This window comes from Ictalurus punctatus, chromosome 12 (genome assembly GCF_001660625.3).
Source record: "Ictalurus punctatus breed USDA103 chromosome 12, Coco_2.0, whole genome shotgun sequence".
Lineage (NCBI taxonomy): Eukaryota > Metazoa > Chordata > Actinopteri > Siluriformes > Ictaluridae > Ictalurus > Ictalurus punctatus.
In genome coordinates this window covers 1,074,680-1,099,934 of record NC_030427.2, presented here as the reverse complement: position 1 = coordinate 1,099,934, position 25,255 = coordinate 1,074,680, and the positions used below count along the sequence as shown (strand labels likewise).

General features: G+C 40.3%; 4 protein-coding genes and 2 long non-coding RNA genes across 9 annotated transcripts; 5 read left to right on the top strand and 1 right to left on the bottom strand.

Annotated features, from left to right (window-relative positions):
- Positions 1 to 4,735: 4,735 nt before the first annotated feature.
- On the top strand, positions 4,736 to 5,711 carry LOC108262641 (histone H2B-like). The gene has a single exon (XM_053684404.1). The coding sequence runs from the start codon at positions 5,026 to 5,028 to the stop codon at positions 5,398 to 5,400; it is 375 nt and encodes a 124-aa protein (XP_053540379.1). The 5' UTR covers positions 4,736 to 5,025; the 3' UTR covers positions 5,401 to 5,711.
- Positions 5,712 to 5,956: 245 nt separating this feature from the next.
- On the bottom strand, positions 5,957 to 10,204 carry LOC128634118 (general transcription factor II-I repeat domain-containing protein 2A-like). 2 transcript variants are annotated; one of them, XR_008397348.1, is made up of 4 exons: positions 10,150 to 10,204; positions 9,931 to 9,964; positions 9,693 to 9,799; positions 6,508 to 6,576 (listed from the first exon to the last, which is right to left on the bottom strand). XR_008397348.1 is itself a non-coding variant. In XM_053684377.1 (2 exons), the coding sequence occupies exons 1-2, from the start codon at positions 7,008 to 7,010 to the stop codon at positions 6,062 to 6,064; spliced, it is 684 nt and encodes a 227-aa protein (XP_053540352.1). In that variant the 3' UTR covers positions 5,957 to 6,061. The 2 variants fall into 2 exon arrangements, 1 of the variants encoding a protein (XP_053540352.1); XM_053684377.1 differs by lacking the exons at positions 9,693 to 9,799; positions 9,931 to 9,964; positions 10,150 to 10,204 and adding an exon at positions 6,842 to 7,010 and having other exon boundaries at positions 5,957 to 6,576.
- LOC128634156 (uncharacterized) lies at positions 7,162 to 12,550 on the top strand. Of its 3 annotated transcripts, none has more exons than XR_008397412.1 (5): positions 7,162 to 7,263; positions 10,159 to 10,249; positions 10,694 to 10,765; positions 11,172 to 11,884; positions 12,116 to 12,550. It is a non-coding gene; the product is annotated as an uncharacterized LOC128634156 (long non-coding RNA). The 3 variants fall into 3 exon arrangements; XR_008397410.1 differs by having other exon boundaries at positions 10,694 to 11,329; positions 11,497 to 11,884; XR_008397411.1 differs by having other exon boundaries at positions 10,694 to 11,884.
- LOC128634131 (histone H2A) lies at positions 7,665 to 8,448 on the top strand. Its single transcript, XM_053684402.1, has one exon. The coding sequence runs from the start codon at positions 7,898 to 7,900 to the stop codon at positions 8,282 to 8,284; it is 387 nt and encodes a 128-aa protein (XP_053540377.1). The 5' UTR covers positions 7,665 to 7,897; the 3' UTR covers positions 8,285 to 8,448.
- Positions 8,894 to 9,391, top strand: LOC108262458 (histone H3). Its single transcript, XM_017462907.3, has one exon. The coding sequence runs from the start codon at positions 8,941 to 8,943 to the stop codon at positions 9,349 to 9,351; it is 411 nt and encodes a 136-aa protein (XP_017318396.1). The 5' UTR covers positions 8,894 to 8,940; the 3' UTR covers positions 9,352 to 9,391.
- A 171-nt stretch (positions 12,551 to 12,721) lies between the features above and the next one.
- LOC128634152 (uncharacterized) lies at positions 12,722 to 13,393 on the top strand. Its single transcript, XR_008397405.1, has 3 exons — positions 12,722 to 12,861; positions 12,964 to 13,081; positions 13,275 to 13,393. It is a non-coding gene; the product is annotated as an uncharacterized LOC128634152 (long non-coding RNA).
- Positions 13,394 to 25,255: the final 11,862 nt, after the last annotated feature.

The following is a 25,255-nucleotide window of genomic DNA, read 5'->3' as shown; positions in this document are numbered from 1 at the left end:
TAACAATTATCCTGCTTACTTTGCTATCGATGACAACAAAGCATCTAACATGAATTTTGACTCATGTACTGCTACAAATCCTCAGTATAACCCATGGTGGAGGGTGGATTGTTGGCGGTGTATGATATTAGCAGTGTAATCGTCACTAACAGAGGCGACTGCTGTTCAGAACGGATAAATGGTGCTGAGATTCACATTGGCAACTCCTTGGTCAACAACAACCCCAGGTGAAATATTTAAAAAAATTATTTATATAAAAATATCGGCCTAAATGAGTAAGAGTTTATTTATAGAATTTTATTAACATTTTAAAAAGCTTGCTGAAGAATATAAGGCTTTGCAATTTGGTAACAAAGATTTGTATATATTTACAACTCTAATGAGGCATTACAACATTCCAGTAAAATTGTTCTTTATGTAATATACATAATTATAAAGCACTTTAAGACTTAATAAATATATTGTGAAATATTTTCAATGATTATTATTATAAATGATAATTAATTAATGCTTAAATAGTCACTCATATGTTTACTGTAGTATTGCTCATTTAGTACTGTACACTTTATTTTACTGAAGTATAACTCAGCAACATTTAAACAAACTTATTACAGAAAATATAGGTAAAATATATTACTGCAGATCTTTATCTGATTGGCAAGGACATTTTTAATTGTATAAATTGTGTAATTCTGACATGTAAATTGACAAGGAATGAATTACTACTTACTGAAAGTAGTTCTGGCTACATGCCAAATTGCAGGTTTAAATGAATGCTCTCACTGTAACACGTTAGTCCTATAATTAAAACTTATACAAGGACATGGATGGATATTAGAATACTGCAGTATGTCTCTCTCTCTCTCTCTCTCTCTCTCTCTCTGTGTGTGTGTGTGTGTGTGTGTGTGTGTGTGTGTGTGTGTGTGTGTGTGTGTGTGTGAGTGCTATACAGTAACTACATAGTAACTTAACTACATAATAAATTTTATCATCTTCCCTCCAGACAATGGGGAATCCATCTATTTCTTAGAAGGAATAGTGACACAGTGCCCTGCGATGGACTGGCACCCTGTCCAGGGTGTACCCCGCCTTGTGCCCGATGCTCCCTGGGATAGGCTCCAGGTTCCCCGTGACCCTGAAAAGGAGTAAGCGGTTGAAGATGGATGGATGGATGAATAGTGACACAGTATGAAGCACAGAAGGGTTTAATTAGGAAGGTTTTTATTTCATTTTATTTTCCTTTCATGGGAAATTCTTTAGAATGGAGGGCTGCATTTTTCTTATTAACTTTGGGGGAGAAAAAAAATAGAGGGTGGTGCATGAATGACTGTCTATAGCTGCTATAATGTAAGGGATAACAGGAACTAACTTGTCTCACAGGTGTTCTGTAACATTAGACATGACTATAAACTGAGAAAAAGTATGATGTGTCATTCTTTAATAAAATAAGAAATTCTTCTGCACACTCTGGTATGAAAATAATCAACTTCAGGGTGGTGACAGATTTATTAAACATTATTAACTTTGGGTTTAACTTAATATGTAAAACTAAATAGAGTTCCCCTCATTTCTCTCTCTCTCTCTCTCTCTCTCTCTGTGTGTGTGTGTGTGCGCGCATGCGTGAGTACAGTGGAGTAAGTGAAGCGTGTTGGTGAGAGCGTGCGTGGAAGACTGAGGTTTTTGTCACTTTCTTTCTCTTATTTTCCCCTTCTACAGTATCTCACAAAAGTGAGTACACCCCTCACATTTTTGAAAATATTTGATTATATCTTTTCATGTGACAGCACTAAAGAAATGACACTGTGCTACAATGTAAAGTAGTGAGTGTACAGCTTGTGTAACAGTGTAAATTTGCCATCCCCTCAAAATAACTCGACACACAGCCATTAATGTCTAAACCGCTGGCAACAAAAGTGAGTACACCCCTAAGTGAAAATGTCCAAATTGGGCCCAATTAGCCATTTTCCCTCCCTGGTATCATGTGACTTGTTAGTGTTACAAGGTCTCAGGTGTGAATGGGGAGCAGGTGTGTTAAATTTGGTGTCATCGCTCTCACACTCCCTCATACTGGTCACTGGAAGTTCAACATGGCACCTCATGGCAAAGAACTCTCTGAGGATCTGAAAAAAAGAATTGTTGCTCTACATAAAGATGGCCTAGGCTATAAGAAGATTGCTACTACGAGAAATAAGCTCATAGCAACACTGATGAAATACACATTTTTTTTACATCTGCACATAATTATTAGTTTAGCAGCTTTTTTAGAATAAAAAAAGTCATGTATAAGTCTATATAATGAGTCTTTACTGGTCACATATACAGTGAAATTGTTTTCTTCACATACTCCAACATGTCAGGAGGCTGGGGTCAGAGTGCAGGGTCATGATATGGCACCCCAGGAGCAGAGAGGGTTAAGGACCTTGCTCAGTGGGCAGCTTGACAGGATTGAACCCCCAACCTACTGATCAGTAAGCAAGAACATTAACCGCTAAGCCACCACTGCCCCAGTGTGTGGGAGTGAGAGGGGGTATAGTGTGAGAGATGAGAGAGAGAGCGCGAGAGAGAGAGAGTGTGTGTGTGTGTGTGTGAGTGTGTGTGTGTGTGTGTGTGTGTGTGTGTGTGTGTGTGTGTGTGTGTGTGTGTGTGTGTGTGTGTGTGTGTGTGTGTGTGTGTGTGTGTGAGTGAGTGAGTGAGTGAGAGAGAGAGAGTGAGTGAGTTTTCATAGCATCTACTACTTCTTACCCCACTGTTTTCTAACTACTACAAATATAGACTTCTGAACACCGCCAATAAAAGCTTAATAACAGAATACAGCAATTTTTGGGAAATTGCCGTTCCCGAGTTTGGCCACACGAGGGCAGTCATGTCCCATCCGGCACAACACACGACGCCGCCTAAAACAGAAGGTAGGTTGTAGGTATTGTACTACTACTACTGATTCTAGTAATGACGTCAATCAAAGTAATTAAATACGTAATGAAAGGTGTTGTCTACCATCAGAATCCCAGTTCATAATTGTGTTTGATTGGCCAAGTAGAATAAAGTGTCCGTTTCTTTTTGAGCTTATTGGACATATCACATTGCTGTAACTATCTCATTGGCACTACTTAATTGCTCATAGTTTATTTGACGAATGCAACTGCTGTGACATATTTTGCCAATCTTAAATTCAGCTGTTATTCTGGAGGTGCAGTTTTGGTTGATGCATCACATTTAGGTTCAAACACAGTGCGTATGGGAAAAGAGAAGGCCAGTGATTAGACAGTGTGAAGGCTGACTTTGTATTCCTACTTGTGTGTGATGTGTGTTATGTTAGTTTCTCTTGCACAACTGTCGAAGTGCATATGCTTTCCTTGTGAGTGACACTTTTTAAGAATGAGATAAGGGTTTGAGACAATGTAGCTAATTTCAACATTCGAGAGTCTATTATATCGTGCATTTGCGAGAGCTGATAAAGCAAGGCCTGAGAGTTGTGTTTGCATTCCTTTCTGTGGTGCTTGTAAGTTAGTGAAGTACTTCTGTGGTAGAATGTGGACTGGGTTCAAAGTGAACATAGACATTGGTGCTGATCCGCTGAATGCTGGGCCTACTAATAAAGGCTTGTGCTGCTATGTGTGACCTGTAGTTGCAGTGGACGTATGACTGTAGTATATATGGGCCTTGAGTCCAAAAGGACGTGCTCAAAAGGAACGTCTTGTGTTTGAAACAGTAATGTCAATGTTGTACAAACACAGACGGCTTTTTCTAACCTCCTTACGCTGATGAGTGTTTTGGCTGTATGCTTTACTATGTATGTTGTACCCAAAGTTCCTGACTATTGTGTTGTACTACTACTACTACTACTACTGCTACTAATGAAAACATTAGTACTGATAATACTAATAATGTTTTGCATCTGTGTGTGTGTATTTAGAGAGAGAGACAGAGAGAATGGGGAAGAAGAAGACGTTAGCAGGTGAAAAGCAGTGCCTAGTGATTGTTTTCGAAAAAGAGAGCCATTGTGTGACTGTTGGTGTAAGGCCCGCCTCCTCGCCTGTTCTCAACTAGGTCCTGTCGAGTGTGGATAAATAGGTGGGCGCTGCGCGAGAAGTTTTATTGAGTGACTTGACTTCGAGAGCAGCATCATGTCTGGCAGAGGCAAGGGTGGTAAAGGACTCGGCAAAGGAGGCGCAAAGCGTCACCGTAAGGTGCTTCGCGATAACATCCAGGGGATCACCAAGCCAGCTATTCGCCGTCTGGCTCGCCGTGGTGGTGTTAAGCGTATTTCTGGTCTGATCTATGAAGAGACGCGCGGCGTGCTGAAAGTGTTCCTGGAGAACGTGATCCGCGACGCCGTCACCTACACCGAGCATGCCAAGAGAAAGACCGTGACCGCCATGGATGTGGTGTACGCTCTGAAACGCCAGGGACGCACCCTGTACGGCTTCGGCGGTTAAACGCTCTAACACCGAACGACGCGAACACAACGGCTCTTTTAAGAGCCACCCACATGTCTAGAAAAAGAGTTCTTCCGTGTCGGGGGGAAAAGGCTTTTTCTTTCATGAAACATAAGGTATCAAACGCTGTACAGAGGTAGCGTAAGTGGTAGATCTATTTGTATTTTTTGTAATAAACTATATATATATATATGTGCACAGTATTCAATATTATAAACTGTTTGATTAATACGATTTAGAAAATGATTTTAGTATAAACTTACTTCTATATTTCTCTCTCTGTCTCATACACGCGCATACATGCATATATAATATAAAACGATTTTTTCTCAAGCCAATTGTTTTTTCATAGTGCACGTTGTCCTGAAAGTACAAGGGCGGGAAGGGAAACAAAGCGTATCGGAGGAAGCATGGAGGGAGGGAGGAAACAGAGTGCAGTAGGAGGCGCCATGCAGGGGGAGGTATCGAATTGTGTCCAATCAAAAAAAAGGTGTCTTGTCTGGGCGTCATTAGCATGTGGGTCTGTAAATAGAGCGGGCGCGAGGCGGGCGCTATTCATTTACTGTTCGTATACTTGAGGAGCAGCATCATGCCCGATCCAGCCAAGACCGCGCCCAAGAAGGGCTCAAAGAAAGCCGTGACCAAGACGGCCGGCAAAGGAGGCAAGAAGCGCAGAAAGTCCAGGAAGGAGAGCTATGCCATCTACGTGTACAAGGTCCTGAAGCAGGTGCATCCTGACACCGGCATCTCATCCAAGGCCATGGGCATCATGAATTCTTTCGTGAATGATATTTTTGAGCGCATTGCCGGTGAGTCTTCTCGTCTGGCTCATTATAACAAGCGCTCCACCATCACCTCCAGGGAGATCCAGACCGCCGTGCGCCTGTTGCTTCCCGGGGAGCTGGCCAAGCACGCCGTGTCCGAAGGCACAAAGGCCGTGACCAAGTACACCAGCTCCAAGTAAAGCGCGTTAACGCCGTCTTCATCAACCCAACGGCTCTTTTAAGAGCCACCCACTTTTCATACAAAGAGTAATTTACTCTCTTTCGCTTTCTCTCTCGCTGTGTGTGAAAGAGAGAGGGAGGGGGAGTTCTGAAGCGCTGCACTCCCGCGGATGTTCAGGCTTTTGGGTAATTCCAGCAGTCTGCTAAATGCAGAGATGAGTAAATCTAAACGGTTATAGCACGGTTTCGGGGGTTGTATAATCTGAGCAATGCAAAATGGGACTTTGTGCTGCTAAAGTTATTCGTATTAAGATTGTAGCAACAGGAAGTAGTTGAAAATGGTTTTCTAATAGCACATAATCATTCTAAATCACGGGTGCCAAAACTTTTTCTTGTGAAGGGCCAAAAATCAAACTTGATTGAGGGCTGTGGGGCAAAAGTAGTTGCATTATACCAAACTGTATTATATTAAAATTAAAGTTGCCATGGTTCTCATTTATCATTTCATAATATTTACAAATAAATCAATTAATAGAAAACGTTAGTCTGTATCTGCTTCACTAATGCAGTTTTATTTTCAGAGTTCTATAGTTCAATGAAACTTATAGTATAATTAAAACATAGAACCAATCCCATTTATAATACATGTTCAATACCTACTGCCTGCAATATCAGTGACCTCTAATGAGACACATGAAGCTGGACCTTATTTTTCAAAAGTTTTTCCAAATTGGGATGCAGTGGACTTACTGTCAAAGTCAAGATATTATGGAGGTGAGAGTCAGTTACTTTACATCTCAGTTTACACTTGTTTAAGTTCATCAGACTGAAAGTCTGTTCACAGTGGTAGATACTGCCAAACAGAGACAGCATCACTTGTGCCTGTTTGCACATCTTTGGGAACCTGTTTGCTGGGACACATTTGTAGAAGTCTGTCAAGGGAAGGGACCTGAACTTGTGTTTGAGTTCTGAATCACACTGAAGCTCAATTGGTTCCATCTGAAGATCATCACTGACTGTGTCCACACTGATGGTGAAAGGTTGAACAAACCACTCAAAGTCAGATGCAGTGTGTCTGAAGTCCTCAAAGCGACTGTCAAACTCCTGGATAAGGTTGCTGAGAACAGCATCATACTCAGGTACCTTCTCTTTCATCATGCCTGCCTCTCTAAAACAGGGAAAATTGGCTAAATTTCCTGGATGTGGAGATGAGCGAGAGAGGAACAGTGTGAGACAGGGAGTGAAAGAAGAGAGAGGGAGGCAAATAGAATAAATAACTGACAAAACGAGGAAATTAATCCATGATAATTTAAGAGAACTTTGACACAAAATTTATCAGCTTGATTAACAAAAAAACCCAAAGCTGGCACCACTGGATATAAATGCTAACTAAATATAAGTATTAATAATAACAATAACTGCACATAAAATTATGGTGCATATTATAATTGTGAATGTTACCTGCTGAGAGATGTCTTCTGAGCAGCAGTAGTTTTTGTTTGTAGGCTCTGATGTGATAAAAAAGCTGGGTGATAATCTGGTCTTTTCCCTGGAGCTGAACATTTAAAACATTGAGCAGCTCTGTGACGTCCACCAGGAAAGCCAGGTCAGAAAGCCATTTCTTATCCATGGGCTCTTGAATACTACCAATTTTGCTTTCCTGAAAAGCTCCGATCTCATCACGCAGATCAAAAAATCTCCTGAAAACTTTTCCTCTGCTCAGCCATCTAACCTCCTGGTGGTACAACACATCACCATATTGCACATCCACAGCCCGCGACCCCTAAAAAGGCAGCCAAGAGCCCCAAGAAAGCGAAAGCTGTCAAGCCCAAGACCACAAAGCCTAAAGCGGCAAAGGCGAAGAAGGCAGCACCCAAAAAGAAGTAAAGACGTTTGTTTCTTTCATGCCTTTGTTCCTTAAACGGCTCTTTTAAGAGCCACCCATATTTTCCTTTAAAGAGCAACATTTTCAGTCAAGCTTTATGGAATCAAAGCAATACACGTTAGAAACATTCAATAGTATGGATACGCATATCTGCTACATATCATGTACACAGCCACAAGCTGATACTGATTAGAGTACAGTAGAATAGAATCCTGATCGTGATTCCTAAACGTCATTCCTCATCTCCAAAACGATCACAGAATATGTAGGATAACATATTGATACATAATAAATCAATGTTAATGATAAGAATAAATAAATTCAGTATACAGTTGTTACTTCGTGCTTTTGTATGAATATTCCCTTCTGTCTGTTTTCATTCGCGCTCTCTCTCTCTCACACACACACACACACACACACACACACACACACACACACACACACACACACACACACACACAAGCACAAACAGGGGTGGGAGGGGTGACGCTGGAATTCGACGGCCTGTTTGTGATTGGCTAATCTGCCATTGCGTTCTTAGCGAATAAGAGAGTGGCCGTTTTGTCTATATCACGGAGAGCTCGGGGTGGAACGTTTATTTCGGAGTTGTTAGAACAGATTTGAGCATCAAGATGAGTGGCAGAGGAAAAACCGGCGGAAAAGCTAGAGCTAAGGCCAAGACTCGTTCATCCAGGGCTGGACTTCAGTTCCCCGTGGGACGTGTGCACAGGCTTCTGCGTAAAGGCAACTATGCCGAGCGCGTCGGTGCCGGCGCTCCGGTCTACCTAGCCGCAGTGTTGGAGTATCTGACCGCTGAGATCCTGGAGTTGGCCGGTAACGCCGCCCGTGACAACAAGAAGACTCGTATCATTCCCCGCCACTTGCAGCTCGCCGTGCGTAACGACGAGGAGCTGAACAAACTGCTCGGCGGAGTGACCATCGCTCAAGGTGGTGTGCTGCCCAACATTCAGGCTGTGCTTCTGCCTAAAAAGACCGAGAAGGCCGTCAAGACTAAGTAAACTCGTCCACTGCTGCTTTGTCAGTACCCAAAGGCTCTTTTAAGAGCCACCATCTCTGCTTCAAAAGTGCAATTTTACACCCGTTTTTCTACTGAAAGTGTGCACTAGAAAGTCAGCACGTTTGAAATGAAAACAGATGCGTTATACTTTGCTAATAATTATGTGATTACGTTAAGTAGTAGTAATAATAATAGTGGTAGTTAGCGTGTTGTCTAAATGAAATCTGAGGAGTGAAATTGTGCACTTTTAAGACAGCATATTTATAAATAAAAAAAGGACGATAATTTTGTAGTCATGATTTAATACCATATTTAAGTAATGACTATGAGAACAATAGCAGTTAGCGTGCTGGTTAAATGAAGTCTGAGGAGTGAAAATGGTTTGTGACGGCGTTGTGTGTGTTTCTAATGAACAAAGCATTTGTGTTAGAGAGAGCGCGCCAATAGAATAGAATAGTGGCGGACGTCTTATGTTTCGAACGGTGGCAGAGAAGACGGTCCAATAGTCAACAGGTGACGTAAAACGTTCTATCGAATAGCAGACGAGCGCGTTCGAGACGCCCAATCAACGTAGGGCGGCGTTATGGCTTAAAAAGGCCGCGTTCGCGCGCGCAGTTTATTCTGTTTTTCTATCCGCGAAGTGCAGAGTTTGACGCTATGGCAAGAACCAAGCAGACCGCCCGTAAGTCCACCGGTGGCAAGGCGCCAAGGAAGCAGCTCGCCACTAAGGCTGCCCGCAAGAGTGCGCCGGCTACCGGCGGCGTGAAGAAGCCTCACCGTTACAGGCCCGGCACCGTGGCTCTGAGGGAGATCCGTCGTTATCAGAAGTCTACTGAGCTGCTCATCCGCAAGCTGCCCTTCCAGCGCCTGGTGAGAGAAATCGCTCAGGACTTCAAGACCGACTTGCGTTTCCAGAGCTCGGCCGTCATGGCCCTGCAGGAAGCGAGCGAGGCATACCTGGTCGGTCTGTTCGAGGACACCAACCTGTGCGCTATCCACGCCAAGAGAGTGACCATCATGCCCAAGGATATTCAGCTGGCCCGCCGTATTCGCGGAGAACGCGCTTAAACCACAACTCCGTCTAATAAACACAAAGGCTCTTTTAAGAGCCACTTCCTCGTCTCAGAAAACAGAAAATTTTCTTTCTTCGGCAGTTTCATTATTAGAACGTGGTACAGAGATAAAATGACACTTTTTTTTAAAATATATATATATATATATGCATGTTTGTGTATATATATGTTTAAATTGTTTAAATAAAATCAAGGTTTATAAAAACAAGGTTTTATATTAAATATAGTGCTATGAATATTAATGTTTGTTTATATAGATGAGCCGTTAATTGTGGTTATGTCCGAACAACACAATGCACAGTAATGAGCTGTGTCTGTAAAATAGCCCAAACCTACCTTCAGTTTCAGGCGGCGTTGTGTATTGCGCTAGATGGAGCTTGACTGCCCTCGTGTGGCCAAACTCGGGAACGGCGATTTTCTAGAAGCGGATTTCTGGGCAAGAACTATTACATGATATTATTATTAATCTCTCTCTTCCCTTTTGTCCCGTCCATGATAATTATTGTTGTTATTTAACAATTGTAGACATGAGCTCATGTTAAAATGAATAAATAGGGAATAAAATGGTAATAACCTTATATATTCTCGAGCGAAATAGACGAGGCCACCTAGGGAACACATGAAGTTACGTAGGAGCAGTGATGAGAATGAAATGACTAATAATATTAAGAAAGACATTAATAATGTTAATATTAGCAATTAATTTGTGTAATTTATTATGATAACTATACTGCTATGTACATGATATAATGTGAATGTGTTAATATGTTTTAAATGTGTGTTGTCCTTATACCGTGTCTAGGTCAGTCTCCCCGGCGCGCGCGCACAGACATATGTAGTCAAATCGGAGGAGCGAGCCATAAGATCTGTTATGACGTCACGTTCAGAGTTCTGTAAGTTTCCTGATGGTATGCTTGACGGTTGTTCCCTTTATGACGCCGCGAATGTCGAGGTTTTTAAACGTTGTGGTATCTGAGCAGGCGTCTGTATTCATTTGAACGGAGTAGTATTTAATCATTGGTCTATCTAACCTTTTCATGTGCTTAGTTTCTTTGTTTGTTCATCTGTCGTGTTTAAGAATGGACATTGAAATAATATATCCAGATATCTGTACAGCTGCTTTGTGACAATGTAAACTTAAAAAAAAAAAAAAAAACATTTCCATGTCTAGAGAATAGGGTATGTTCTTTAAAAAAAATAAATCATAATGATGATGCTGTTAAACATTTCAGAAGCTCCGTGTATTGTCCTTGATACGTGAAAACTAGACAATGCACAGTAATCACACTGATGAGCCGCGTCAGTGTAAAATAGCCCAAAGCTACCTTCTGTTTCAGGCGGCGTTGTGCTGGATGGAGCTTGACTGCCCTCGTGTGTCCAAACTCAGGAACGGCAGTTTCCCTCAAGGGGTATTCTGTTCCAAGTTTTGTGGTAGTTAGCCAAGAAATATTACGATTACTATTACTCTCTCTCTCCCCCTTTTTAAACCCGTTCATGATAATTATTGTATACATTACCTTTATTTTTGTAATGTTCTTCCCTATTTGTGGATATTCTCGAGTGAAATAGACGAGGCCATGTAGTTACCTAGGAGCAGAGTCTAAAATATCTTTTTGAAGAACCTCAAACTATTATCATTTGCTATACTATTGATCATTACGTTACATACATCTTATTCGTATATGGAAAGTACTTAATGAAGATAATATACTTTAGATTTTTTTATGTAACCATTCAAGTATTTGTTGAAATGCTTTTGTTACTGATAAATACATGTACATTTAAATTGATTTTGTTCTGTCTGTGATTTTGTAGATCTGGATGTTCAGCTGGTCTCAGATCAAGCATCCTCCTCTGTACTGACTCCACTATCCCCAGCTTCATCCTATTCATTAGATTCCACAATTGTCCTGGAGTCCACACGAAAGAGTAGGAACCCAACAGGGTTAATGGAGCAGAATGAAGCAAGACAGGTAAGCTTTGAATAAATGCATTTAAAATCCTCAATTACGTAATTGTTTATTATTGATACTTATCTGTAGAAGTGTTTTGTAAATGTATTCTCGACATAAAGGAAAGGCATTAAAAATCCTCTTAAATTTCCATGAGCATGTCATAACGATGTAAGATGTTTTGACAGAAAGTTGATTGTGTTCTGAGGGCCAATCCAAAGGGTGAGGAAATCTTCAAGGAGTATGAAAAGACCAAAACACTAACATGTCTGCAACCAGGACGTTCACCATCTGTTTACGTGTGGCATATGTTAGAGCTACATGGGTAAGAATTGGAGGTCACTTCCCTCCCTTTATCATCACAACAGATTCATGTGGCACAGATAAAGAATGCTATTCTGTGTTGCTATAAAAGGAGAATTTATCCTTTAACTTCTTGCAAAACATACACACTTGCAAAGTAAATTGATTTATTTTGAAAGGATGATTCCATCGTCAAGTGTGAAGACCAATTATGCACTGGGAATTGTGACACTTTTTCCATACCTCCAAGATCCTTTCTCCAAACATGGATATGTAAGTTTTGTCTGAAAACCCAAACCAGTGTGTGTGTTTATATTTTCTTCCCTTTTATAGTTTTAAAGTTAAAATGATCTTGTTTTAGATTAGTGTTTATAGGTTGCTCAGCTTTGTATTTTCCACTTGTTTTTTTAATGTTATATAGTCATTGTGTGAACTTATTGTGTTGAGTAATTCATTCTTGAAGCCAAGAACGAGATGCCTCTGTTTGGGTCTTTTCTTAAACAGGAACACTACTATGATCCTTTAGGGTAATACTGGCTTCATTGCATGCAGGATCAAGACAGTTCAACATAACACCTGTGCTAGCTCCCGGTGTTATTCCAAGACTGTTCTTCAGGATGGTCCAAAAAACAGACAAGAATCTCTCTTAACTTGTCAACAGCTATTTGGTGAGGAGTGCAGGGAGGCGATATCTACAATACGACATTTCATTGATGAGAAGATGAGCGACTTTCCAGTATTGACCGAAGATGGTCGGTGAGGATGCATCATCTTCAGTCCTGGATTTGTTCACTTGTTTCCTTGCTGTATCTGGATTGGTAAGAAAATATTTAGCTTTGGAAATAGTTTTGAAAAGGAAATGACCTTCTCTGTAGTTATTAAAGGAGTTCACTGGTACAGTAGAGAAAGGAGTTGTTCAGTGATCACCATAACAACAACAGGCCGGACCAAACTGAGAAATTCAACGTTCTAATCTTTTATATCCCAAATGTATGCATAAATAACACAGCAGATCTTAATTTTTAGTATTTGAGCTTTTATCCATTTATGTCCTTTGTGTTTAAACCTGTATGAACCTTGTTTAAAGATCGACCAGGATTTCTCCATGATGTTTGGTGACGAAGTGTTCCAGAAGTTCCTGGCAATGTGGTCAATATTCTTCAAGCCAAAAATCATTGCAGACTGCAAGACTCTTAAGAATATGGGCGAGCTGCTGTCAGGAACTGAACCTGAATCTGAGGACTACAATGGTTAGTATAAACTGTTTTGTATTTTAAAAATGTTCCAGTCTTTAAAAAAATAATTAAAGAGAGATCATTTAATTATTTTATGATGTCTTTACGATGGGACAGCGACATGTCCTCAATCCTTTTGCAGCTGCATCTGCTCCCTCTAACCTCAAGAGGCCAGAAAAAAATATCCAAGATCAGTTCAGCTCAAGCAACCAGCCATCTTGTGAGCTGTCTTAAGGTATGCAAAAGTTAATATTTAAACATCAGATCTTAATTTTAAGGAGCTCTTGAGGTGTAGGTTATTCTGAGACCTGCATCTCATTTTGCTTACTCCACCTGCAAACAAGATGTGACGGTGCTAGTGATAATGTAAAGAACATGCAAAGAGTTTTATTTTCATATTTATTTTATGTCCCTTTGCTGACCTTCAGGAAGGAGCCAGTGTGAATACCTTCATTGAGAGTGCTGACACAAGACAACCATTTCTCCTCTGCATCGGTGAGCGAAAGAAGGATATCCCAAAGTTCTACGTCATTATCGACCAAAAGGCGATCCCATGTAAGGCGCACACATCAGTGGCAGCTTTTGATGAACTGTTCAAAGCTCACTATGTCTTCAGTTTCTGATATGATGAAGCTCTTTGTGATTTCTACACATTTATCCAAACCACTATATATAACATCGATGTCGGAAGAGCAATGGAGAGCCTGCGTGTTAAAGAACTTCGAGCATGATTGCTGCAGTGAGATTAACTGCCTTGAAGATGTTCATATGTTTTGAATGTAAAGCATACCTCAGAACTTGTTTGGCTCTTCGTCAACATTTAAAATTTCAACATGTTTATATCCTAGCAAAAAGTTACATTTAAAATGTGGAGAGCCAGGTCGCCTGTTATCATTTTGTACTTATAGTGGCTTCCGAAAACACCTCAGCAAGGTACATAGTCACACTATGGATCAGGAGATTGATACTAATCAGGATCTTTCCACTCAGGGAGAATATGAGGCGGAATGTTCAAATGATCGCCCAAGTTTACAAAGTTGGAGTTTACAAAGACATTAATGATGGGTCGTGTTTCCAAAACCATGCACTGTTCCCTCCCTATGGAGTTCGTCTAGTTTGGGCAGAAATTATAAGGCTTGTAATGTTCCTTTGGTGAAGGCTTAACTTTCAAAACTCACTTCTGCGTTGGCCGGTAATTGAACCCAGGGTCTCCCGTGTGGCAGGCAAGAATTCTACCACTGAACCACCAATGCTTAGTTTAAATAACTAAAGACAGAGTAAGCTGTTCAGGTAAGTATTGTGCTGCTTCAGCAATTTGGTTTCAGATTTGAAAAGGAGAATCCTAAGTCTCTTCCTTATTTCAGCAGCAGTCACACACTATATTTCCAGATACTGTATAATATTATAATATCTCCTCTCTGCTCAACACGCATGTAATACAGTCTACATACCGTAGAGCAGTGTTTTTCAACCACTGTGCCGTGGCACACTAGTGTGTCACGAGAGATCGTCAGGCGTGCCGTGAGAAATTGTCCAATTTCACTTAGTCTTAAAATTCTTATTTATTAATTATTATCTGCAAATAATAAGCCATGGTTGAGTGTCTGTGCTGTAATATAGTGACTGGCAGAGTAATGTAATATTCGTCCGGGTGGCAGCAGGTAATTGCCTCCTACCTTCTTAGAGACAAGAGAATTAGTGACGCATGCGACAGGTCGTGGTGGCAGTGATGGAGAAGTTTTTAAAAAGGAAACATGCAAACTCCGAACTGGGCCCTGGACAAGACTGTGACTCAGGTGAAGGGCCTAGTATGAGTGGTGGTAAAAAGAAAGCAAAGATGGTGAGCTCGAGGCAATACAGCGAAAGCTATCTTTCGTTAATATTTACTTTCACCAGCGATGAGATGACCCCGACTCCATTATGCTTGGTGTGTGGCGAGAAGCTGTCCAATAGCGCCATGGTGCCAAGCAACCTTAAACGCTATCTCCAAGTGAAACACCCGTCGCTTCAAAACAAGCCGATGGACTATTTTGTTTGCCTGCGTGAAAACACCGAAACAGGCAACATTAATGAGAAAAACCACAAAGGTAAATTAGAAAGCCCTCAAAGCTAGTTGCTGAACTTGTAGCTAAATGAAAAAAGTCCCACACTTCCCTTCAATTCCTGCCAGGATATCGGCTTTGTGTTCATCTAAACAGGCACAGGTTTCACACTGAGTGAGTATAAATAAATTGAGAAACTATATTGCAATTATATATACTGTATTAGGCTACAGAGTGATATTCTGTAACATTTTTGGTTGGTGGTGTGCCACAAGATTTTTCCAATGTAAAAAATGTGCCATGGCTCAAAAAAGATTGAAAAACACTGCGTTACACTACACAATTTAAGAAGCTACACTTACTTCTGCTTCCATTGTAACACTTTTCAGTTTTGGAGCAACAACAACAGCAACAACAGCAACAACAACAACAACAAAAAAGTGTTGGAACAAAATAAATCTTATTTTCCATTACAGGTTGCAGGTATTCGCGGGTGCAATGCAACACTGTTCCACACACAAATAACTCTTTTGAATGGTTAAATGACTAAAATCAGAAAGCGCCACCAGCATATCTGACAAAGATGACTCATGAACCAATTCTTTAATCACTAGCTGAAAACGACGTATTGAATTTACACAAACGTCAAATAACAAATACAACATTCTACTTTCTCATGAATATGGTATAGTGCATTGCTTAATCAGCAGTTTTTCTTAGAAAGACAAGATATTTAAATTGAATGAATTTAATGAAACCACACATCAAGCTATCTTTTCTAACAGAACATTAAATTTAGCATTAGCTCCCAGTTCCAGAAAGTTCTAGCCAGACATTCAGGGGGAAAGAATCAGAACAAAATGTAAAATAAAAAAAGTAGTGAAAGATGAAAGTGAAGGAATAAACGAGGGGTTTGTGTCTTAGTTGTTGAGTAATTAAAAACTAAAAAAAAAAGCTGTGAGATTCAGCGTTTGTCACAACGATGCCAAACGCTCTCCCGACTATTTCTTTGGGATTGTTCCCAAACTGAGAAATCAAGGTTCTTCAGTCATGCTTCCCCCACAATCAAGCTTTGGAGTTGACTCCATATTCACAACGACTATAGAGTCGACTCCAAAGCTTGATTCCTTTGAATCGACTCTATTCCCATTACCTGGTATCTACGAATTGACACCAGGTATTAGGAATCGCCTGTTAATCATGATAATGATCCTATGTACTTAATACTGTGGGTTGTTCCCCTAACCTAATTCGAGATTTGTGCTGAATCGATTCTTGGAACAGACTCACTCAGCGTTGCAATCGATTTCAGAATATTAGCAAGGGTTTGAATCGTTATCATTTCCCTTGCTTCCATTTGTAGGAAGCTTCCTTAATCATGATGTACCCAGGCTATGCAGGCAGGACCGAGCTCCGGGACAACCTGGAGGCCGCTTCAGATCCGTCTCCATGATTGTGCCCGACCACGCCGTCATCGCAGAGGTGTGCTCGGGTGCCGTCATTCATTACATTATGTAATGAACGCAATAACGGATGTATTCTGGCGTGTTACAGAACTGTTTCACGTTGTCTTTTTTGCTGTAGGTGGACTTGTGAGCTGAGGGCTTCAAGTCCAGTGAGACTCTGGCGAAGAAGATGATTCAGCTGTATAAGCTGTGCAGCAAGCAGCTTTCCCGGCAGGACCACTACGACTTCAGCATGAGAGTCGTCAACTCTGTTATCGTCATGGCCGGGTATGTCCGTCTACGAACAGGGTGAACATATTAGATTAGATTAGATTCATCCGTTGTTTTTTCTAAATTGTTAATTAAAACTATCTATAAATGTAACAGATGTCTTGCTGGAATAAATCGAGCGTGTGTGTGTGTGTTCCAGGTCTCTGATGCGAGAGAACCCACACCTGAGTGAGAACGTGGTGTTGATTAGAGCGCTACGATACTCCAACCTGCCCAAGTTACTCAAGGATGACGCAGAACTTAAAATAAAATAAATTGATAAATAGTAAAGAACGCCAAAGCTTACATATGGAGTATCAAAGGTCATTATCACAGGATCACTGGAATCAGGAGGAAATAACCCTAACCCTAGGAGGAAATTCCAGGACAAATTAGGAAATACAATTAACTGACATTTGCAAATTCTTTGCAACTAAAAAGCTGTAATTATATAACTTTTTTTAAAAGCATTTAAAGTATATAACATTAGCACCTTGTAATGTTATACCAGATGAAAAGTAAAGAATCCTGGAACATCTGAACATCCATAATCTGAAAATCTTGAGCCTAGAGTTCTTGTGTGCGTTTAACGGTATTCTGTCGGACCTCTTTCCTGGTGTGGGCGTCCCCGAGCATGACTACGGCGCGCTTTAGTCGAACATCGAGGCAGCTCTATGCGCCCGCTCCCTGCAGCCCGTCTCCAGCATGACCGCCAATGTGATCCAGCTGTATGAGACCATGCTGGTGCACCAGGGCGTCTTGCTGGTGGGCCCTACAAGAGGCGGTTAGACCACGGCGTACCGTGCCCTCGCTGACCCACTGCGCACCCTCCACGAGACAGAGGGCTGCGAGGTGAATCCCTTCTACAAGCCCATCGAGACCGACGTGCTCAACCCACAGTCAGTAAGCTTGGACGAGCTGTATGGTGAAGACGACCCTCTCACACGGGATTGGAGTGCCATCAAACCGTCCCTCGGCAGTGACACCGCCGACACGCACAAGTGGGTGGTGAGTGACGTACCTGTGGACGTGCCTGTGGATTGAGAAAATTACCCCCGTGTTGGACAACAACAAGACGCTCTGTCTGGCTAACGGTGAAAGGATCAAGCTCACACCTTCTACACACATGTTATTCGAGGTGTTACCCATCAGACACAGGTAGCACCGGTCCTAAAAACCATCACAAACAAGCACAAGCATGTCATTTCCAAGAAGATTTTTTTTTTTACATTAAACGTGTTCCTGATGGAAAGGTCACACACAAACATATCTTTAAGACTTCACTCTTTCACACGCCTATAATGAGCGATAAACGCATTCGAAGCATGTTATAAAGCCTCTGTAATGCATTACGCATAGTATTTAAATAAATATTATTATAATAACATGCACTACACTACATTATGCATTATGAATTCTTAACGTATTGTTAACACGTCTTTACTGTGAGCGGGATGATGACCAGACGCAGGCAGGCTCCCGGGTACTCATATCCGTAGACGTACTGATACAGAGCCATTCTGGCCACGCACTTATCCAGATCCACGTCCCAGTATTAGCACAGCTGCTTCTGCCACTCAAAGTTACTGCTCGAGTCCACCTACGTGAACACATACACAAAGACATGTGATATATATATGATCTCATTGTATACGAATTGGGCATTCTCGCTGACGATATAGCGTATAATGAGTGCATTCATACTGTATAAACCTGGGAACTGATTTGCATATGCACTGCTGTCAGAGCTGCAGTTATTTTTAAAAGATTTATTAACAGCTTCTGACCAATCAGATCTGACCACACCCATGATTCCCTTTGCTCTGAAGAGAAGGTGTGTAGCCATCTGTACCCTTTCATTGACGAGCTCAGTGACGATGTCTCTGGTGTGGACATCCACAGTAATGAGAGCTGTGATGATGCTCTGATGTATTTTGGGTAAGTTACCCTGAACCAGAGTGGCCAACACATTCAGCCTCTGTATAAACACACACACACGCACAGAGTAATACCCGTACATTACCACATATTACACCATACACCATTATGTCATGTAATCAGAGAAGGAAATCTGAACTACAGTTCCCAGCAGCCACTGCATCACAGTCACATGACCACCTGCACCTGGATCACATTCCTGGTAAGCACTTGTGTATTTAGCCAGTTTTCACTGCACTCTTTGTCTCACGTTTGTCCTTCTTTACCTTTGTCCCTGGTGTTGTGTTTTTCTCTTTGGTTTATGTTTAGTCTTTGCCACAGTGATTTGCCCCAATGTCAGTGTCTTTTGTATTTTGTTTAGTTCTTTGTTAAACTTGAAAAATCTGCACTTGCATCCATCTCAACCTCCATATCGTGACACAAAAATATAAATATAATATAATATTATATATAAAATGTGTGTGGGAGTATATATTAATAGAGAGAAAGGCATTTCTTCTCAGGGGGGAGGGGAGTAATCAATAGGAAGAAGGATCTGAGAGGGAACATGGACAAAATTAATGGAACTTTTTCCTGGTTCGGCCCTAAATTTGGGCCAGATTAAATTTCATCTGTACAAGTTGGACAATAGGGATGGGGAACATAGATCCAGTACCCTTAAACCCAATTAGAACTTCTATTCCAACCATTAAAACCATTTTTTATCTTGAAATCTAGGGGCTTACCCAAACAATAAACTCTAATCACCTAATTTTTAACCAATAAAAACTCCTTTTTCCAATGTTGAAACTTAGGGGCCAACCCTAACCCTGAACTTAACCATCAGAAACAAATATGTTCTCTAAACTGATCCTCCAACCCCCAATAGTTAACCTCACCTAAAACGTCTTACATTTAGACAGATTTTCTTTTAAAGTCTTTAATTTATTTATTCATTTTCATATGGTTCATTTTCATGTGATTCATTTACGTTGATTCATTTACATGTGATTCATTTTCATGAGATTCATGAAAATTCATTTTTTTTTAAAGTGGAAGAATTCGTTTTTAACACAATATATAGATTAAAAAATTATATAATTTCTTTTCCATTTTTTTTATACAACTGATATTTTCTCATAGAATGTTAAATACATATAGAGAAATATATACAGAATGAAGGACAAGGTTTTGTGCCTGTGCCACCTCCCACACCAATGAGTGTTGGGTTGAGTCATCCCCTAACCTAACCCTGCCTGAGCCTTTTTATTAAAGGTGTTTAATTTAGTTTGATGTGGTTTAGTTTGTTAGAATGTGAATTTATCCGTTATATGTAGGCTACCTAACTGCGTAGTTAACTAACGTTAGTCAGCTGACAAGAAAAATATCAGACTTTTTCCTCATCCCCTGCCTGTCCAAACCCTGCCTCCTCTACATCAGATGCCAACGATGTTGAGACCAACTCGACCAGTGAAAGTTCTCAAATGACATTTGAGTCATCCCAGCCCGTTTCAATCGGTGTGCAATCTTTTACAGATGATGACAGCCAAGCGCAGCGAGTTGAGTCTTCTCCCGTCTCTGCGGCTCTCATCCCGACAAGACAGTTTAAATCAGCTTGGCTACAAGAGTTCGCCTGGTTACGTTATGACAAAGGGAAAATGTACTGCACATTTTGCGCTAAAGCAGGACAAGATATTGCTGGTAAAACAGAGTTCATTACCAGTTCGAGTCATTTTAAAAAAGAAACCGTAAAGAAGCATGGAGACAGTACAAAACATGAGACCGCCAGGGATTGTGTCATTGCTAGGTCTGCCCCTCGTGCCACCCCAATCGTGAAAGCAGTGCAACGTGCTAGTGATAAAGTCACTGAAAAAGAGATGAGGTAATTGAAAATAAAATTCAATGCAGCCTACATGACTCTGAGCCTGAATAAGCAGGAAATGAATAAAAAAGTGAAAAAAAGAAACAAATGACTGCACATTTAAGTATTTACGGTAATATGATTCAAGATGGGGGCATCACTGCCACTGTTGGGCCCTTGAGCAAGGCCCTTAACCCTCTCTACTCCAGGGGCGCTGTATCATGGCTGACCCTGTGCTCTGACCCCAACTTCCTAACAACCTGGGATATGCAAAGAAAAGAATTTCACTGTGTTGTAATGCATATGTGATCAATAAAGACTCATTATTATTATTATTATTATTATTATATGACGTACTGAACATTGCACATATTGTGTATGTAAATAATACATTGTGTAAACTATGGGAGGCAGAGTAAACAAAGGCAGACAGTACAGAAGGGAAAGAAAAGGCAGTGTGAGGTAGCCATTTAACAATGATATCATCATATGTCATATGACATCACTATTTTGGCTCCTGAAAATTTGATTTGGCACATAAATATTTGCGGTTTAGGAACCAATGGCTCCAAGATTTTGTTTTTTGCCTGGAGCCCTGGAATATGTTTAATAAAATAAATAAATGAATTTTTTTAATGAGATCCATAGAGGAAAGGAGCTCTACTAAACCTCAAACAACAACGATGACCAAACGCTGAAAGGAGTAAGTACAATCCTTTTCTACGTAAAGTCTACAAAGAGTGTGCACACTGAAAACAAAGAAGAGAAAAGGATATATACAACTTTGCAAAGAAAGTTTTCCTGTTCTCCTGTTGGGATGTTCTTCCTCCATTTTATGCCAGTAGCTCACCCAGACCTCAAAATTGCAGTCCTGTGAAGAAAGACAAGGCGTATTTTATGCACATGTTCCAAGATGTCCATCAAAGGAATGATTCCTTAATTCATCCACCAGATGGCATCACTTCTACATTTTTCCCTATACGTACACAGGTATGTGTTTTGTTTCTGATTTGGTGTTGTGTTGATTGAATAATTTCCTTGACTGTTTCTCCTTTCTGAATTCTATTTCATCTTAAAGGATTTTCTGCCCCTATTCATTCTTCCCCTTTGCACAGGCTGTTCCATCTTTCTTCCTTTTTAAAGTGAACTTACTTTTACAATATGTCTGTAGTATTGCACAACAGATTTGAAGTCTTCGCTGACTCTGGACCAATAAGGGAACCTGCAAATGTAAGTGAAAACCAAATTCAAGGTGTCTCAAATCAAAAACTGCTGTAGATTTAACACTGACAAAATATTTCAAATTTTTACAGGCTCTACATCATTCAGAAATTCTGGCGGCCACAACACCGGCTAATCCTTATCCACCAAGTGTGTTCAGACAGGTCACAAAATTCACATCTTTCATTAAACCTTCTCCAAACCAGTCAACACTGGAAAAGGTCAAACAAAACACAGCACAGTGGATGGACAATAATATAGAGATCTTAAAAGAACACTACGATGAAGTAATAGCAACCATTTTGTCTGAAATAAGGGAATTGGACATTCAGGTTTTCAACAGCGCAGTAACCTGGAGCAAAACAAGATATAGAAAGAAATTCACAGCGAGTTCAGCACAGACCCTGAAATCAATGTTAACAGAAATGCAAAAAAAGTCACTCACCCCATTGGCTGAATCCTTCAATGACCCTGAATCGTTTCCACCTCTTAAACCGAGTACGCAACCTGTTATGGGTTCCTATGCGGGGACCGTAAGGGAAAATAGGGGGTTCGGTAGAGAGGGGAAAGCCAGACTTTCATTAACCCCAACACAGGCTGGCCCTAAAGGAAAAAGGGGAGAAAGGAACTTAAAACAACATGCAGAACAAACAGTAGAAGTGCCTATGGTCACAGATTTAACTAAGGAACTACAAATAATAATGGAAGAGAAACCAGTTAGTTTACCATCAACCTCTACTGAGGGAGGACCTGGAGAGCAGGAAACAAACCAAGCAGCTTGAACCATACAGCAATGTAGTGTGTTAGGAAAGTGGTTTCCACAGTATGAAGACCTGCTGGAGGAACTTGCAATCAGAGATGTTCCATCACATCTGTGGAATTGTGATGTATTTGGCCTACAAGATCAGTTTTACTCTACTCGTGTGGTTGGGGAGGTGGGTAAACCCTGTGTAGAGGTTACTGCTGGGGAGAAAGGAGAGACCATGACAGTCCTTCAGCATTCAATGTAGCGGGAACATTTAGGGTGTGCTGCTGTCAGTGCAACTCATTGTACCACGAGAGCTGTGGAGAAGATGTGCTTTCTATTAAATATATTTACGGTGTTGCTGCTATGGCACACTGAACACAATATTATCAATTTACTGTTAAAATTAAAATGGTTTCAGTCGAAATTACCTGTTATCTTTTTATATTGGTCCATGTTAACTGAACAGCCGGCCCAATTTGCCTGAACATTGTGTTGTGGCTCAGGAGTGTTCCTGCCGATACTCTAACCCTCATAATTTTAAAACAATTATACTTTTTCATATTTTTAAAAGAAATTTATATTGAAGAGGCCCATGCTAATTTATAAAAATATCATTAGAGATCATGATTTTATGAGATGATGAGACATGATAGCTTATTTGATGGCATTATAAATCATTTTCCAAAAAGTGGTCCATGTTAGCTGACTTCACCCTAGCCATATGGAAAAGTACCTCATGTACACAGTTAACTATGGTGGTGGATCTTTAATGTTTTGGGGCTGTTTTTCTGCCAGAGGACCTGGACATATTGTTAGGATACATGGCATCATGGACTATCAAATATCAACAGATATTAAATAAAAACCTGACTGCCTCTGCCAGAAAGATTAAAATGTGCCGTGGTTGGATCTTCCAGCAGGACAGTGATCCAAAACATACATCAAAATCAACACACAATTGGTTTACTGACCACAAAATCAAGGTCCTGCCATGACCATCCGATGTGTTGATTCTTTCAAGTCATTTAACACTAATGAGCAGTATTAAAAATATTAACATGGATATCTGAGTCTGATAATAAAATTAACTTCTACTTACAGTCAAATTGTGTAGTGTTTAGGACATTTAACACCCTTCTGTCCAAAAGAAACCAAAAGGGGGTACAAACTTTTACACTCAACTGTATTTTGGTTGAAATTGCACTAATAGAACAACTGAATTATACTGTACTGTATTATAAAAAAACATAGGATCTAATTTACTGTCACTATATACACTTTAAATACACTTTACCTGGCTGCTATCACTATAACTGCTATGATCATATTTGGTATAAGCTAATTTGCTGAATACTCAGTCATAGCATGTTATGTTTACATTTATACCATTTTTCCATTATTGCACTACCTGTTTTATGTTAAAGATCTAACAGACCTGTGCGGACACATTTTTATTAATTATCTGTTAAAAAAAAAAACATTCTTAGATTTCAGTGTTTGTTTCTGCTCACATAGTCCTATTGAAGACAGCATACCACCATCTAACATAACGCATGGTTATATCTAGAGATATAGAGATAGCTCTTTAACATTTTACACTGGGTCAAAAAAAAGTCAAATCATTTATATTTATATATTTGCACTAGAGCTGCAACAACTAATCAATAAAATGGATAACAATCGATGATGAAAATTGTTGTAATGAATCTCATTATGGATTAGATGGTCTGCATTACGTTACTTCTGTTCAGAAAATATGCTTCGGAGAGTAAATACTAAAGTTCTGTCCCAAATGAAGTACTGTACACTTACACTATGCACTATATACTCTACTGTCTGTATACTCTACTGTGTGGATTTTAGAAAGGTAATATCATCTGAAATGTATCACTAGCGATTTTTTTACTAACCGGTAGTATAAGTCACGATGACGCATGACGTCATATGCACGCTAGCATTAGCAGACACTCAGAGTCACCGACACTGACTTTCTCCAGTTTACTCTCTGTCAGCGTTACCTATTATTCCCAGCATGACGTCAGTCTCCATCAGATGGAGGAGAAATCATCACTTGACTGAGTAAGAAAATGAGAAATGCAGGGAGCATTTTATATTAAACACCGCGGAGCACAAAGTTATGTTTATATCCACTGTGCGTAAGGGGCAGGGGAAACTGGTGCACACTGCTTAAAAGGTTTAGTTTAATTTAAGTTTATTGTCATTATATGCTGTATCTGCGCACTTGCAGTGTAAATTCTGTTGTTCATTATAATGGAAGTGATGTGTTAGTAACGAGGCCGCGTTGCGGTCATGCGCGGTGTAGACGCGCTGATACAGAGTGTAGCGCGAGTAAGATCTGTAATGTCTAATTCAAACACAAAATTTTATATTATTTATTTTATAGTATTTATGCATTATTTTCATGGCTGCACAAAAAGCACTGAATTAAACTACAGTCCTAATTAATAATATATATTCTGGTGCGTGTGTGTGTGTGTGTGTGTGTGTGTGTGTGTGTGTGTGTGTGTGTGTGTTTGAATTGGGTTCTTTTCTGTTTTGGGCAAACACTTGTGTAAACTTTTAGTCTGAAGTAACACTCAGTTTGTGGATTTTATTTCAAATAAGAAGAAATGGTACTGAAAGTTTGCCCCGACCCATCCTATTAATCGAAAAAAATAATCGGCCAACTAATCGATTATGAAAATAATGGTTAGTTGCAGCCCTAATAATTATTAATGAATGAATCATCCCCACTCCTTCCTCCAAGTGGATTTACCATATATTGTGTATGAGTATGGTTCATGTAGACCAGTTTACCTCACAGCTCCATGTTCCCTGATTCGATCCTGAGCTCAGGATACTGTTTATGTGGAACTGCAGTTTCTCCCTGCATCTGTGCAGGATT